The sequence below is a fragment of the Nanorana parkeri genome, unplaced genomic scaffold (genome assembly GCF_000935625.1).
Source record: "Nanorana parkeri isolate BGI_ZX_2015 unplaced genomic scaffold, ASM93562v1 scaffold282, whole genome shotgun sequence".
NCBI lineage: Eukaryota > Metazoa > Chordata > Amphibia > Anura > Dicroglossidae > Nanorana > Nanorana parkeri.
Window position 1 is genome coordinate 766,972 of NW_017306550.1, and position 16,705 is coordinate 783,676.

Here is a 16,705-nt window from a genome sequence, read left to right on the forward strand (position 1 = left end):
AAAAAAAATAAAAAAAAAAAAAAAAAAAAAAAAAAAACGCTTTAACAGCTGTTTAAACTTACCCCGTCTTCGCCGTGCGCTCCCGCACGAAACTGCTCGGGCGGGAGCCGCAAAAAGCATCTTGGGGTGGGCGCATGCGCTGTTTGGATTTTCGGCCGGGAGACGAGGAGGGTCGCAAGGTAAGTCTATGGACGCGTGCACCCGCATGCAGACACCGTTGGATCGGAAGTGCCAGCTAGGACAGAGGAGTCAGCGCTGGATCGGACACCCGCAGCAGCGCTGGAGAGAAGGCTGAAAAGGACAGGAAAGAAGAAGATCGGATTAAGAGACATCTATTAAAGTAAGTGCTTACATTAAAGGAGAACTATGGGGTTAGGGCTTTTCCCCATAGTTCTCAGGGTAACGGGGGGACACAAACTAGCGTCCTTCCGTCACCCTAAGCTCAGTATACCGTGAGCTACAACTCGCGGTATACTAAGACGCCGCAGTATACCACGAGCTCCTGCTCGCGATATACTGAGACGCTGCAGATGAAGCGGATCCCGACAATTATGTCTGGATCCGCCCAGCTGCGTGAGTGACAGCTGGCTCTGCCTATCTAGAGGCAGAGCCAGCTGTACCCGCCCCCTCCCCCGTCCGTTCCGCCAGTCAGCGCTGGCGTATCGGAGGGGGGAATCCAGCCCCTCCCCTGTCACGCAGAGGGCCGTGACAGGATCGAGAAGTGAGCGAACGCCGGTATGTGTTCGCTCACTTCCCAATCTACTGAGCCTGAGGCTAGAACTATGAGGTGAGTGAAAAGCACTCGCCTAATAGTTCTCTTTTAACATTGGGGGGAAGGGAAAACATCTTTTGACTTTAAAGGAGAACTATGGGGTCAGAGCTTTTCCCCCATAGTTCTCCTTAGGGTAACGGGAGGACACAAACTAGCGTCCTCCTGTCACCCTAAGCTCAGTATACCTCGAGCTACAGCTCGCATAGAAATCACTCATCTAATAGTTCTCTGTTAACTATTACTAGCTGTAAGTATAATTGGTTAAAAGGAGACGTTGCAATACTCATGGTCCAGTGAGAGACTTTTTCAACTTATTTGCTTACTGCACAACTTGCAAAGGGGCGTTGACACACTTTCACCCTTCTTTAATTACTGATTTGTACAACTTCTAGAATTTAATGTTATGTGAGCCCACACATATTAGGAATTCTATATCATTCTTAACCTGTGGCCAGCCTATGAACATTCCAGTATTTAGATATTGTTTTCAAGCCATTACTGCCTCTGTAGCTTAGCCCCCACAGGGCTGCCTGGATAAAAAGAGAGGTGTCAGCTTTGTTAGGTGAGATAAGTAAACAAATGCAGGTAAATCTTACTATTAGGATTTCTGAGCTATATAGTAAGCTAATGAGTGATTCATTTAGCTTTGGGTGCAGTTAGTCACTCCTACTTGTTGCGAGCTATGTTCAAACTGTTGCATCAGTTCTTTCATCTAGTCATTACTCCATAAAATGCCTCTTTCTGCATGCCGGCAAAATATTTTGACATTGATATCTGTAATATCAATAGTGACATTTTAATGCCAATATAAGTGTTTTTTGTATAATTTGTTTATAACATCAGCCATCAAATTGACCTAAACTTAATTTTATCTTATTAATAGCTACTTTGCAGATGACTGTTTTCTTGTTTTTCTTGTACAGATGGAAGGAAATTTCATGCTGCATCTCTTGCTCTGGGTGTCAAGATCAGACCTCTTTATGTGCTGCTGGGAACAGGTGGAGGTTATGCAAGCTACAAACAGTATGAAAACTACAAAGTTCATAGATTGGAGAAGCTTGGAATAGAGGTTCCCCCACAAGTAGCAAACACCTGGGAGGTAGGGGCTTCCATACTTTTATGTACTGCTTTCATATACACTGAGTGGCCAGATTATTATGACCACCTGGAGTTTGTAGGCAAATTAGCTATAATTTCACGCTGAAGTTGCTAGAGGGCCAGACAATTATAAATAGGGAAGCAGGTTGTTTACCACGACAGTAGAAGTGATTTTTTCTGAAGATATGGGTAAACAACGCGATTTAACAGCCTTTGAACGTGGGATGATTGTTGGCGCTCGGAGCCATGGAGCGAGTATCAGCAAAACAGCAGAATTTGTTAAATGTTCAAGAGTAGCTGTTGTTAAAGTGTTTAAAGACTGGACTGTTAGCCGAAAATCTGGGTCTGAACGTGCGAATTGTGGCCGTCAGCGACTAGTCAATGTTAGGGCAGAACAGAGAGTGGCAAGACAACAGAAAGGCAACAGTACAATGTCAGATTCCTCACATCACCTTTCAACATCTCGTGGAGTCACGAGGCGGCCCAACGTAGTCATCTCGCGGCCCAACAAAGTACTGATGGGGTGGTCATAATAATCTGGCCACTCGGTGTACTGTTTTCTATTGTAAGGAGTGGTTCTACATATCAGAGTTAATAATCATTTTTGCTAAAGGAAAGCAAGACATAGTAAGGGTTTAAAAAAAAAATCTTTGAGGAACATAGTTACCAGTAAACGCATAACAAAAACAAGTGGGAACAAGATGCGAAATATGAGGTGTACTTAAAGTGCATCTAATTAAAAAAACAAAACATGTTACAAATCAGCTAACCAATCCTTAATTGTCGCGGCTGCATTCATTTTCTTTTTTTCCCTTTATTTTCACCTGGTGATCCAGCCGGGATTCACACTTCCTGTCTATGGGTGGCTCCACCCTGTGGAGGAGCAATGGAGGCACCCTTGGAAAGCAGCAGTGTCAACTTGTGGTGTTATGTGGTCTAGTACATTTAGATGGACTTGACTAACAAAATAAATCTGAACTCCAGCTAACACTTTTTAAGCAGTTACAGCAACAGTTTTATTTTCTTACTTTTGGGGTAAAGGTTTTGCATAATAAATAAAAGCTGACCATTGTAAGCACAGTGTCAGTGTTAAATGGTTTGTCTTAAGCCTCTATGGTGCACTTTTTCTGCGCGGTTATGGCCTGTTAAAGGAAGTTGAAAAATAACCACCTTACTGCCCGTATCACCAGGTGAAAATAAAGCAAACTGATACAGCCACTAAATTGAACGATTGGGAAGCTGAAATATATTACATTTTTGCTTTTGGGTTTAGATATGCTTTATGGTTTGCGAGTTTCTTTCCTCTCACTCATTCAGCATTGGGCATGCTGCTTGTACAATATGGGAAAATTTTTCATTGTTCGGTATGTTGTATCAATATACATGATTTATGTGATAATGTATTGGGACAGGAGAGAGGATTATGAAAAGTAAGCCAGCGTTATCTGTTCATGATCGCTTAGTTTGCTCATTCTTTTGAGTTTCTGTGTAGATAAATTTAAAGTTTTATATTTGAGGGCTAAAATTATGCATGCAGCACACAGTCATGTGGGGGGATGGGTATTTATCTTAAAGATTTAGATATAAATTAAATATAAACCCACAAACGTTTTTTAATAGGTAGGTAACTGTTAAAGGAGAATTATGGGGTGAATGAAAAACTCTCATCCCCGTAATTCAAGCCCACCTATGACAAAGAAGCTGTCACTGGTCAGCTCTATTGATCTGGAAGCCTTGTGTATTCTGTCTATTGATCAGGAAGTCAGCGAACACATACCGCTGATCGCTGACTTCTCGATCCTCTCCCTGCAGAGAGTGATAAATGTCAGTCACTGCTCCCTGCAGGGATTCCCCCCTCCCCTCTGGGGGAGGCAGGCACAGCTGGCTCTGCCTCTAGATGGGCGGAGCCAGCTGGGTGGATCTCAACAGTATTGTCGGGATCCGTCCTGGCTGCGGTGCTCTCAGCATATAGTGGGCAATAGCCTGCTATGTACTGAGTTTTGGGTCATGGGAGGACACAGAATATGTCGTCCTGTGATCCCGAGGAGAACTATGGGCTGTAGAGACAACAAAAAGTGAAGGAACGGCCCTCCTAGACAGTTGCCATAATAACCACTGTCCCCTTTTGGAAGATTAACCCTCTATTCCTGTTCTGGTAATAACTGAACATTTCAGATTATTCCTAACTTTAAGTCCCAGGAATGGTGGTCACCAGAGCATATTGAGAAGGTTAATCTTCCTCATGTGGACAGACAGCAATAAAAACCCGCTAGGGGTTCTAACTCCAACCTGCTCTATTTAAAACGGAACAAAATGGCTTTAGATGCACTTTAATGCAATGTTAGTCTTCCGCTTCTGAAGTTTGCAAGATGATCTCTTGTGTTAAAAGATACATAGAATCAAGATAAAGATATTCCCTTTATAAAAACACACCTGCTAGATATGTATTTCCATTTTGGACACCAGTTCAGCTGAAAGATGTCCTGGAACTGCAGAAGAGGGCTGCCAAGGTGATAATAGCCACTGTTGCATATTTTGTCTGAGCTTGGGCTCAGGCAAATGATTAATTGAAATTCATTTATTCATCATTGAGAAGAGATCATTAAGGGGTATTTGTTATATATTGCCCATAACATTCAGTGGAGTTTTTATTACTTTTCATAAAGTTTCTATACACCATTTTATATAAAAACCCAGCAGTGGAAGACACTTTTTTTTACATTATGGTCAAAAGGTAGAAATAGAGAGGTCACTCTATAGGTGTGTGAGTCCATATTGTTTAGGTGAAGGAGAGCACAAGCCTGAGTGTTATGTACAAGGTGTTATCCGTACTCTTTTCTTCCTTTTTAAATGTTCTTTGTCAAGCTTACTACAAAAGGGGTCTTTGGCAAGTAAGGTTCTGATTTGACAAATGTGGATTCACTTATGTCTTTTGGACTATGGAAAACTGTTGCACATATTATTATTATTATACAGGATTTATATAGCGATAATAGTTTGCACAGTGCTTTACAATAGGAAGACATTACAATTCAAGACAAGATGGTAAGGAGGGCCCTGCCTGTGAGGGCTTACAATCTAAAAGTTTACATTCTGCTCTGTAATTGCTGCTTGACAATATGCTCAATATTTTTTTTTTTTTTCAAACATTTTATTGTAAAAAAAATTCTTAATATACATAAAAACATCAAAATCTCAGTTTAGAAGTGCAAATACAGAGATCGATTTACATATATACAGGCATAGATAGCAGGGTATTATGGGTTATTTGAAAGCATAGACCAGCTGATCAAAATACCCATAATGACCATGCAGCTCAGAATTGGAAAAAGGAAGTGTAGTCTCAAAACGTCCCAAAGAGTGTTTCGATGTTTTAAGCCAAAAAGGAGAGAAAAAAAAAGAATAAATGTCTATTTTTAAGGCGCCATACACAGCTGTGTATGGAGCAGTATGTTTGCATAGCATAAAAATGCGCAAAAACAGAATGGACCCAAGATGCGTCCGGCAGCATATTTCTGCGTATTTACGGCCATATACGCATGTACAGTTCATTAACATTTTTATCACGAATGATGCATTCTAGGATTGCATATAGTGCGCATGTACGCGTATATACACGCAATATACAATTTTGCTCTTGCATTCTGTGTGAATGAGGCCTAGGAGTCGCACCTTTCAGAATGTAGGCTTTGTATTAACTTAAAGACAAGTTGGTCGACACTCTGTATCTTGCCATCAGCAAAAGCATAATCAGGTAAGATGACACACCAAACGGAAAACAATAAACCATAGAACCTTAACTCAGCAACCACATACAGTAACTTCAGCTGTGGCCCGGTCAGTGAGGAAAAATGAGCATGATTATCGCCACCTTGGATATCTGTAGCACCATCAGTAACAATCATAAACAACTGTTTCACTTACAGTGTACTTCTGCACATTAAGGGAAAAGCTCCTGCAATAATAACAATGGAGTGTTCTAACCTCATGGGTTTCCCAGTTTAAGTCCGTCTTATCAAATTCAGACATATTTAACAGGTTAAAACACGGTGTAATGAAATGGTTGCAGAAAATCGCTCTGTTCCGATCGTGAAAAAAATGTCAGAAAAGGCATCCATCTTCGGAGGAAAGTGGATGCCAAACACTTAGAAGAGAGATCCAATTCTGCCTCCAATCTTTCTAAAAAAATCAGACCTCCTAAGATCTTGAGATAGTCTCCCTACAGGGGGTTGAGATTTTGAGAGCCATTCTCTCATAATGCAGTGGCGTGCAGCTACTAGGTAGATGTCTGTCCACTGCCTGTCGGTCTTGCTGTAGGAGCCAGACAGCAACCGAGCAGGTTCCCAATAACTAAACAATAAGAGCATCCAGAGAGAGTCTAATCCCATGGACTTGAAAAACAAAGTCAGTAACTGATGTCCAAACATGTTGAATTTGAGGACAAGACCACAGGCAGTGGAACAGAGAGGCTTTAGGCTCCCTACCTTTAGGACACTCTGCGCCCAGTGAAACCGTAGCGCAAGAATTAAGTTTAAACTGGAAAGCATAGTAAGCTCTATGAATAATTTTGTATTGTGTTTCTCTCCATTGTTCATTTATATTAACTCAACGTACATTACGATAACCAGTCAGACTCTTCTCAACTATATCCTCCTCTGGTATGTCATGTAACCAATTACTTACATTGGAGTTATGTAGTGATGTGGTCAGTTCATCTCTCAGGAAAGGGTAGATGGCTGAAATGGATGGTTTAGACATTTCTAGCAAAGCGATTAAAGGGGAATTAAACGAGATTCGAGACAGCTGGGGGCACAGATCTTTCACATGGGCAGTAGCCTGAAGAAAGCAGAGGAAATCACCCTTCTGTTTACCATATGCAGATCTGAGCTTCCTAAATGTCAGAAGTCTAGTTCGATCACTTGACAGCAGATGATGGAAATGTGTCAATCCCTTTTGTCTCCCACTGACGGTAGGTATGATAATCCTCCCCTTGTGGGAAAGTGGGATTTCCTCTAAACGGTAGAAAGACAGAAAAGTGGGGATGTACACGTAAAGGCTTAGGAGTCTCCCTCCAGGCTACGACTGTGTCTCGAATCAATACATTAGTACGGATCTGGGATGGCAATTTGAAAATTGAGCAATGGAGTAGGGCATGTCATTTCCAGGGGGCCACCATGTCAGATTCAATCAGTATATTAGAACATTGAGAGGTGGAGTGTAGCCAAGCTCAATATTTACAAAAGGTGATCATGTCTCCTCTTAAAGGAGAACTATGGGGTTAAGGCTTTTCCCCATAGTTCTCCTTAGGGTAACGGGAGGACACAAACTAGCGTCCTCCCGTCACCCTAAGCTCAGTATACCGCGAGCTACAGCTTGCGGTATACTGAAACGCTGAAGCAGATCCCGACAATTATGTCTGAATCCGCCCAGCTGCGTGAGTGACAGCTGACTGCCTATCTAGAGGCAGAGCCAGCTGTACCCGCCCCCTCCCCCGTCCGTTCCGACAGTCCAGCCCTGGAGGAGCGGGGAGGGGGGAATCCAGCCACTCCCCTGTCACGGCAGAGAGCTGTGACAGGATCGAGAAGTGAGCGAACGCCGATATGTGTTCGCTCACTTCCCGATCTACTGAGCCAACCTGTGACACTCATTGTCACAGGTCAGCTAGAACTATGAGGTGAGTGAAAAGCACTCACCTCATAGTTCTCCTTTTAAATGCCTCCTCGTAATGGTGAACATAGACATTAGGGCACCCCTTGTGAGGTGAAGGAAAGAGGTTTAATCTCTAGCAGCTGTGAGAGAAGCATTGGTAGAAGCATTGAAGGGTCTACATTTCCCCCAAGATGCGCTCTTGTCTATTTTAAACCACTGGGAAAACTGGTTTGGCTAGAAAAGGGTCCTTGAGAAGCTGAAGTAATCAGGAGTACATAAGGCCCTTCAGGCCTAGGAGCTTCATCCTTGTCTTTAAAAATGATAACAAATGAACTTTTAGAAATGTTTAGTAAAGGCAATCTACATACAGATACTTCTAGATAATTGTAGTTGGTTTTTTTTTATTTTATTTTTATTTTCCTCCCCATTCTTCTCACAGTGGCCATTTTTTACTAAGGGCAGATGAATTCATCTCCCTTTACTACCTGGAACTCTTGGTCTGCCTCCTGTGCATCACCTCAGGAATCTCCCCTGAGATGTTGTGATATTTTGCAGTTTACAGATGAGATTTCCCAGATAGGCACTGCTGCTGTAGCCTCCCCAGGATGCATTTGTGAGGCCAGGGCTACATCACCAGTGCCTTACTCAACCAAGAAGTGGAAAAGCAGTAACTGTAAGTAAAAGCAAAACCTGTTTTAGTAAGGCATGTACGATGATTTTATATTGCCAAGCAGAGCTTCATGTGTATGCGATTTGAAGTGAAAGGGGGTAAAGGTCCACTTTAAGGGACATGACCTGCAATAAAAGTGGTTGCGACAATATTGAAACTGGTATTCCTCTGTGGGCTGTCGCTACCTTTTACATTAAACAAAAAAAACAAACACATTTGCATCTGTCTTTCACAAGAGTGAAAGCAAGCCTGCTCACACTGCACTGTGAAAGGTTTCTTATTTATAAGAGTTAAGTCAATGTGCAATAGTCTCCCCACCATGATGTAAAGGTAGCCCTCAGCAGACATAATGAACCCCCTTGAAGATCTTTCCCACCAATTTGGTCTACTGTTTTCATTGAGTTCACCGCATGCCTGAGGTAGGGTTTCTGGGGATAGTTTTTGCCTTTTTATTGGGATCTCCCTGGAGAATTTAAAGGTGTTCCCAGCAAGGGTGCATGGGCCCCAGAGCAAAGCCTTTATTGGGATTTCCCTGGAGAATTTAAAGGTGTTCCCAGCAAGGGTGCATGGGCCCCAGAGCAATTGTTTAATGAGCCCCATCTTCCATCCCCCCCCTTCCAGCGACCTTCTGCCATTGATCTTAACATAAGACATAGTGTATGTCTAAATCAGGGACAGGTAGCAGGGAAGCTGTCAACATAATACATTACTCTGGACCAGAGCTATGGAGAGAGGGGGGTATCGTTGCAGGGAATTAACTTCAATTTTCCAGCTAAATATTCTGTCCTTGGTTCACCAGTCTTCTTTAGCATCTTAAGGCCTCAGTGTAAATTCTTAGCCCACCCACCCGTTCCACTGCCACGGCAGACAAGTGCTGAAAAAGTTGGTGTAGTAGTCAGTAAAGAAAAAAAACTAAATTGTAGCAATACAAACTATCACAATATTTTATATTTTGACATAATTGTTAGTACTTTTGCACACACTTACTCTATAACCCTACTACTACTTTCTGAGGGCAATAAATGTACACTGCTGAGGCTGTAAGGTATATTTCTTAACAAATCCAATTGATCATGTTTACAGTTTAAACGTATTTATAATGTACCCACAAAGCTTTGTACCTGCTTGAACAGCTTTTATAGGTATAGAAGAAACCACCAAATAAAATGACCTTTTTATAGAAATGGGGGATGGCCCTTGCTGACATCTTCTAAGAATGTGTTACCTAGCTCTCTGATTCACGATGCTTTCTTAGTCACTGGACACTTGGGTGTTTGACTGTAATTAATAACTGTTAAACTGCACGTATTTCTATGCATCTGTCCTTCACTTTCCAGTGTCTATGAACTGTGTATAGGGGAGTTTGGAGATCTTCATATTTTCACGCTTGTCCTTTTTTGTAAATGTCAACTGATGCCAGATGTTAGATTTGGTGTATAAGTGGCACAGTAAATTACACTAGGTGGCATGACAAAATCAGGGCTTTGTGACAAAATCAGGGCTTTGTGAATATGGCCTGACATGGGATGCAGCTGTCCAAGATGGTAATACAAACAAACAATTCTTCACCCAGAAGATCAGAATAAAATGCTGCAAGTTGTTTCAATTTTACACTACCAGCATGTAGAGGAGAACCTGAAGAATTGCTGTGATATAAGGCTGTGTCCCAGTCTAAACTGGATAAGGAGTTGGGATTTGATCAGATTCTGTGCTTCTTGCTGCTATATGTAACCCGGGCAGGATTCAGATGTACCTAACCAGTTTGCAGTCTATCCTACCTTTATTGGGAACTGAAGAAAGCTCAAATGTGAATTACAATTAATGACTGAGAGATTTTTAAGAAACAGAAAAACAGTCTGGTGGCAAATTACTGAAATGATCCGAGGAGCCACGTGTCACTGCAGCCCTTATTTCTGTAAATAGAATATTTATGAGGCTAATGCCACTACGTGTCCTTCTGGATTACTGCTTTAAATGGCAGGTATAAGAACTGGATTTTAAATGGCATTTTAAAAAAAAAATACAGGACAAAAACCAGTGCAATGAAGGAAGAATTGTGGAAGCGAGCATATTGTTATCTATGTTAGATGAATGAGTTAAAATGTTTTTTGAAAGCAGTAACCTTAGAAATGAATTCCAATTTCTTCTGCTGCTCTCCTTGTGGCTGGCGTATGTCTTTTTCTGCTGAGCTATGGATATGAAGTGTATTCGCTTTGTTGTATATGACAATCCTGAGCAGAAGCAACAGTTAACTTGTGCATACCCTCGATTTGGATTCATCGCGGTTAACCACTCACTAATGGGACAGAAGAATTGTGGAGAATTTCTAAGGATGCACAGTGAGTCCGCCAGCTGGGTAATTGATAGCTGATTTTGGCTGCTAGATGCACTAACTTTTATAGATTTCTATTGTGGAACTTCTGGTTTCATGTCTGTGGCCATGGCAGTATTTTGTAGGAAATCACCTTGTTCATATACATCACCAATCATAGACAGGGGTATGGATTTTCTGATTCTAAGTGCAATTTTGTTTTAAACTATTCCAGTTAGCTGTGTTGCACAATCTGTCATTACAAATCATTTTTGTGATTTACAAATGGAAATCTAGCTTACTTGTGGCTGTTGTCTCTGGATATTGGACTGTTAAATTTGGTTGGTGTGCCTTGTATTTCAGCTTTTGTAAAGAGTAGAGCTGTGCATATGTTGTGTCATTCATGTCACATCTGCACTAGTAGGATTTCCTTCTCCAGAAGGTAGTCGGGAATTCCACTGGGTGTAAATATTGATTGTGTTTTACATGAATTGGTTGTGTGGTAGATGCAGTGCTGACCTGTACGCTAAATGCTGTGAAGACTAAAGCGAGAGGAACTCCTGGCTGATGAGGTAGGAGAGGAGGAGCAAGAGCTGGAGACCTTCTTATTACAGAGTATTAATCTGTGTCGTCACATCCTCCACCATGCTAGGAGGCAGCGAAGACCAGCAGCCTCGGACCTGACGATGTGCCAGTCACCGAGGGGCCAGCACGGTCCGGACCTTTACCCGAGGAGATGGTGAGATGCCGGAAGCCTGAAAACAACCCTGCTCCCTTCAGGTGTAATCTGCGCAGGGTGAAACTTCATGTCCGCAGAACACGAGCAGCCAGTGCCATTAACTGTGCCAGGGAGGAACAAGCAGACCCAGCAGAACCAGATAAACCTGAGAGTTCTTCTTCCAGCAGACGGGCACGCTTCAGGTACCCTCAGATTGCAGGTCAGCCAAAGCGGGAAAAGGACAGGGAGAGCAGTGGCTAAGCTTTTGTTTGGCCTAATTAGGCAAAAGCTCCTTATGTATTCAGTGGAGTGAGAGGTGGGGGAGAGAATGATGCTACTGTGTGTTCAGTCGGGCAGAAAAGCAGCTTGCTCAGCATTTGCAGTGTGAATGAGGCACCAGGCCTGAAAGGAATGTGTCACTGGAAGGGATGGATGGGGAAAGAGGCAGAAAAGCAGGGATTGGTCCATGGCTGTCTGCAATGAAGGGGGAGTGTGAGAGGCGGCTCTGGCTCCTGGGTACCTCATCTTCTGCTTGACGGCAGTGAATAAGATCTTGAGCTGGATGTCTCAGCATTTCACTTAATGTGAGCTGCTACTTTGAATTTCTTGTGATTGGTGCTATAATCTCGGGACAGATTACTTTTGTGTTCTTCACTCATATTTGCAAAATTGCTGTTGGTGTGGATGATGATGGTTGTTGTAGTATGTTTACATTGTGCCCTTTGCATTTGATCTGTCTGTACTCTGTGTCTAGGATCAGATGGACCTTTGCAGACAGCATAGAAAATCTGATTTGTATCTTGATAATCAGCAGGTGTGATGGGTTAAGAAGGGGCTTATCTGTGTCTGGTGAGGTTGGGCCAGCCCTGTAAAACTTTACTTCATGGAATCTGATTTATTGAAGATGAATAATCTCTTCTGGTGGGCACTTTTGTGTCTTTTTTTTTTAAGAAGTAGGAATTGTGTTCATGCAAGTTTCTCTGGTCCTTTTTGGTTGTATGTGGTAGGCCCTCATCTTAGGAAATGAAGACTTTAGGCTCTAGTTTGTTAAGCAGTCTGCAGTGTTCCAAACATCCTCCAGCAGGTCTGTCCTGTATGGTTGTGATGGATTACACTTGTTGTGCATTGCCAAGTTGCTTCCATAATTCGGGTCCTGTATTGCTCAGACTGGGCCAGCTGATTCAGGGACCTATTATTAGGATTTTTCATATTTGTGTCTGATTTGCAGGTTGCAATTTCCTCAGCTGGCTCTCAGACGGAGGTTGGGGCAGCTGACCTGTATGTCTAGGTCCGCCCTGAAGCTGCGTTCCTGGCCTCTCACGATCCTTTATTACCTCTTACCATTTGCTGCACTTCGGCCCTTGGTCAGAGTAGGATGGCGGCCTTCTAGCCGGGTAAGTTTGCTGCTTCTCTTCTGGTTTGTAACTGCACGAATAACTCGTATCTAGATCTCTAACTGCTAACTATATTACAAGCCGATTCGTGCACACACATTTTAATAGTGATTCCTAAAATGTATTGGCTTGTACAGAGAGGACTCATTTACAGGCTTCTCCATGACATATACCGTATACATGCCACTATGACAATACAGTTGTATACATCGATAATAAAGTCGCCTTGCAAGCATTCGGTAGTGGTTGCGAAAGAGTCAAATTCCTGTGTGTGGCCAACTTCAGGTTAGCCATACGCATGCAAATCTCTCAAGGAAAACTGCTGGTCTTTTTAAAAATTTTGAAACTTCCAGGATTATGTGATCGCTACACAGCGAATTGGTTTAAACGGACCTTGCCCTATTCTATGCAAAACAGTCTCTAACTTATCATCAGAGTTTCTAGCATTTTTCTATATCTGCATGTGGCAACAACGACTTACCCCGGTTACAAGTACTGATTATTGCTTGGGGCAAACTCCTACAAAGCTCAGTTGACACTTTTTGGCTATTTTAGCTAGCTCGATGTCATTCATTTATTTAAATGAACACTGTTAAGTATGTTTTCTAAGATAAAATGATACCACTATACTGTGTAACAATTACACATCAACCGATATGGTTGATAACCTATAAGCATATATGTAAGAATACCACCTCTATGTGGAGCAATGAGGTGGAAAAATAAGTTATACTCCAACCAAAGTTAGATAATCAGCCAAATAGCTTACTTTATTGATTAAATCAATCAATAAAGTAAGCCATTTGGCTGATTAATTATCTAACTTTGGTTGGAGTATAAATTCTTTTTCCACCTCATTGCTCCACATAGAGGTGGTATTCTTAAATAAGTGTGTTTTCTCAACTTAGAAGCTATCCCATATTGTGGTGTCACATCAGTTTTACCTGAGAATCTGTAGTGGAACTTATTATAAAAAAATAGATTGTGTAGCAACTGAAATGAATAGTTGGGTTCTGCAGTTCTACGACCGACACTCATTTGGTCTCCTTCTCTGTGAATAGGACAGTACACAATGCTTTGTGGGAGACAGGCTGTGCTGGGGACAGCAGACTGGAGGTCAACATTCTTTCAGTATATGTCCTTCATTCATCTGGCTGGACTAAAAGTAATCCTCTTGCATATTGCTATGACAAGTTGTCACTGTGGAAAAGCCTGCCAGATCTGCACAATGCTCAGCAGGCCACTGGATGAATAGTCTTACTGTTGTAGGAAGTAGAGTAGGGGGTGTATTGCTCTTGTAAAATGGTTCTTGTTCAGTTTTATATTGTGATTTCCTGTTGTTGAACAATGCAGTATTCAGATGGGTGGATTTGCTACCTTTTGAATTAATCAAAACTACACTGGTGTTTAGGTGTCTCGTAAAAAAAGCTTTGGCGCTTGATGCGTCAGATATACTGAATTATGAGGCCTCATGCACACGTTGCTTTTATGTATGTCTAGGGGTTCTTGCAGCAGGAATCGCAGGTGGGCCCATAAAGATGTGGCCGCTGTGCCCATTCAGGTTAATGATTCAGGTTAATGACAGGCTGACAGCGGCCAGCCTGTCATTAACTGGCCGCTGTAACTGTACATGGAACAATAACCTGTAGATCGGGATAGATGCTTGCCCTCCAGGGACAACCATTTGTTTCATAAAGACTGGTCACTGCTGTGCTCTCTCCTTGTTGAGGGTGACTGCTCTTGTATCCACCACCACCACCTTCAGGGTAGGTGCACACCTAGGCATTTGCAGTTTTTGCTTTTGCTAGTTTTTGCAAAAAATGTATGTTTCTCCCTGCAGAGATGTCTATGGGACCAAAATTGCACAAAATCCACCTGAAATTCGCTCCTGTATCTTTTGTGCGCGTTTCTGCCCGACTAGGTCCGCGCGTAAAAACGCTCAGGTGTAAACCATGCCTTTCAGCAGACAGTAGTAAGTGGGCCTGCTGGGTCCCTTCCACAGCTCTGCTCAAGTTATGATGTAATTGGTAGTTTTATATGATGATTATCTGGATTTACAAAGGCATTTGGTGCACACAGTGGATTCATATATTTTTATATAATATATTTAAATTAGTTTTTGTGTCTGGAGTTTAGCTTTAGTTATCCATGAAAAGTTACTTGTTTGCAGAAAATATCTTTCTGGGAACTTCTTAATTTCTTGAAAGATTTACCTATATCTTTGGACATTTCATTGCAAATAAAAATGTAGGTTTGCTGACCTAAGTTTTGTTTTTAGGGTCCAGTCAAGCCAGAATTCATATTTTGGTTGTGAGTGAACGCTGCCAGGCTGGACATTCACCAACCTCTAAAATCTCCAAGCCATCTGTAAAATCGACCTGTCCTCAGCTCTGCCGTCTCCCAGTAGGAGTCTCATTTCTCCTGCTGTACATGCCTGGGAGATTAGAATGCAGCATCATCAGTGGCAAGCTCTTCTATTTCTGTCCTGAAAGATCCATTTAAAGGAAACCTTTACTAGCATTATAGACCGCAATGTTGTACAGAAGGGTTTGATAGCTCTGTCCCATTCCCCACTGCTCCTCAGCAGGCTCTTAAAAAATTCACATTCTAGGTATAACAAGAAAAAAAACAGCGCTCTCTTGGGGATGTGGGGCATATGTGGATGTGGTCGGTATGGAGTGCTAGCCAAGCAAATACCGGCGCCGCCAGTTACGAGAGGATGGCCAATTGGGACGTTTTAGTGGAAACACAGATGAGGCAGCTCCCACCGGTCAAAATGACCTCCGATCTGGGAAATACAAAGAAAAACAGAGCGCCTCCATCGTGTAAAAGATCATTTATTCAAACGGCAACACAGCTGAAAATGTACTCACAAGAAGGATCGATCAATAAAAGCATGTAAGATGATGCAATGGGAATCACTGGCAGCGGGAGTCTCACAGAATGAAACCGATCAAACGTCCTCTGCCCCTGTGAGTTCTAACGGTCTACGCTTTTCAGGGGCACGCCCCCTTCATCAGAACCTGGGCGTGGTTTTTTTCTGTTTTTCTTTGTATTTCCCGGACAGCTCCCACCGGTCAAAATGACCTCCGATCTGGGAAATACAAAGAAAAACAGAGCGCCTCCATCGTGTAAAAGATCATTTATTCAAACGGCAACACAGCTGAAAATGTACTCACAAGAAGGATCGATCAATAAAAGCATGTAAGATGATGCAATGGGAATCACTGGCAGCGGGAGTCTCACAGAATGAAACCGATCAAACGTTCTCTGCCCCTGTGAGTTCTAACGGTCTACGCTTTTCAGGGGCACGCCCCCTTCATCAGAACCTGGGCGTGGTTTTTTTCTGTTTTTCTTTGTATTTCCCGGTATGGAGTGCTGCTCTGAGAACAGGAGGAGAAACCTGTGGACGTGGTAATGGAGCAGTAAGAGCGCAAAATCCAAAGGTGTAATTGGTGTGGAGACAACCTGTCTCTGTGAGATTGAAATAGGAAAAATGTACAAAACGTGAGGAACTTACTTGGAAGCCCGGGGTCCGGGCACGGGACGGCCCCGATGGAGGCTCAGGCGATGCAGGAAGTTTTGTGTAGTGGCCACCAGAGCAGGGCAGGTCCTATGGTCTGAGCATGGCAGTTGGAAGTTGCTACATCAAGCGTGTTGGTGGAATAGGGGGTCAGAAACTAAAGCACTGAACGAATTGGGGACTGGGGAATGTATGTGCCGGAGGGCTGTTGAGGAGGCTACCTCTTTCTTAGCCGCAGGGTTTTTGGTCACTAATTTACCTTAATACATAAAAGACTCCGGTCACCTAATCCAAACACTCTCACCCACCTACTCTTGGTTATCACTAGATGTCACATCCCTTTTATACCTCTATTGCACATGATGTAGGCATCAACGCACTACAGTACTATTTGTCCTCCCAATCCACCCTACACCATAAGCAAGCCCAGTTCATTGTTGACTGTACCAAGTTTACACTTGAACACAACTATTTTGCCTTTCTTGATAAATTCCATTTACAAATGCATGGCACAGCTATGGGCACTAATTACGCCCCTAGCTACGCCAACCTCACCATGGGGTTTTGGGA

At 42.7% G+C, this 16,705-nt stretch overlaps 1 protein-coding gene across 3 annotated transcripts in view; it reads left to right on the forward strand.

The window, feature by feature from the left end:
- PISD (phosphatidylserine decarboxylase) overlaps nucleotides 1–16,705 on the forward strand; it is a 43,114-nt gene that overhangs the window by 2,219 nt on the left and 24,190 nt on the right. The window contains exons 1-2 of one of the 3 annotated variants that reach the window (XM_018557429.1): nucleotides 11,025–11,421; nucleotides 12,447–12,612. In XM_018557429.1, the coding sequence (XP_018412931.1) occupies nucleotides 11,237–11,421; nucleotides 12,447–12,612 (351 nt within the window). In that variant the 5' untranslated portion in view covers nucleotides 11,025–11,236. Of the gene's footprint in view, nucleotides 1–1,695; nucleotides 1,872–11,024; nucleotides 11,439–12,446; nucleotides 12,613–16,705 lie in introns of those variants that run through there. The other 2 variants (XM_018557432.1, XM_018557430.1) reach the window with 2 other exon arrangements.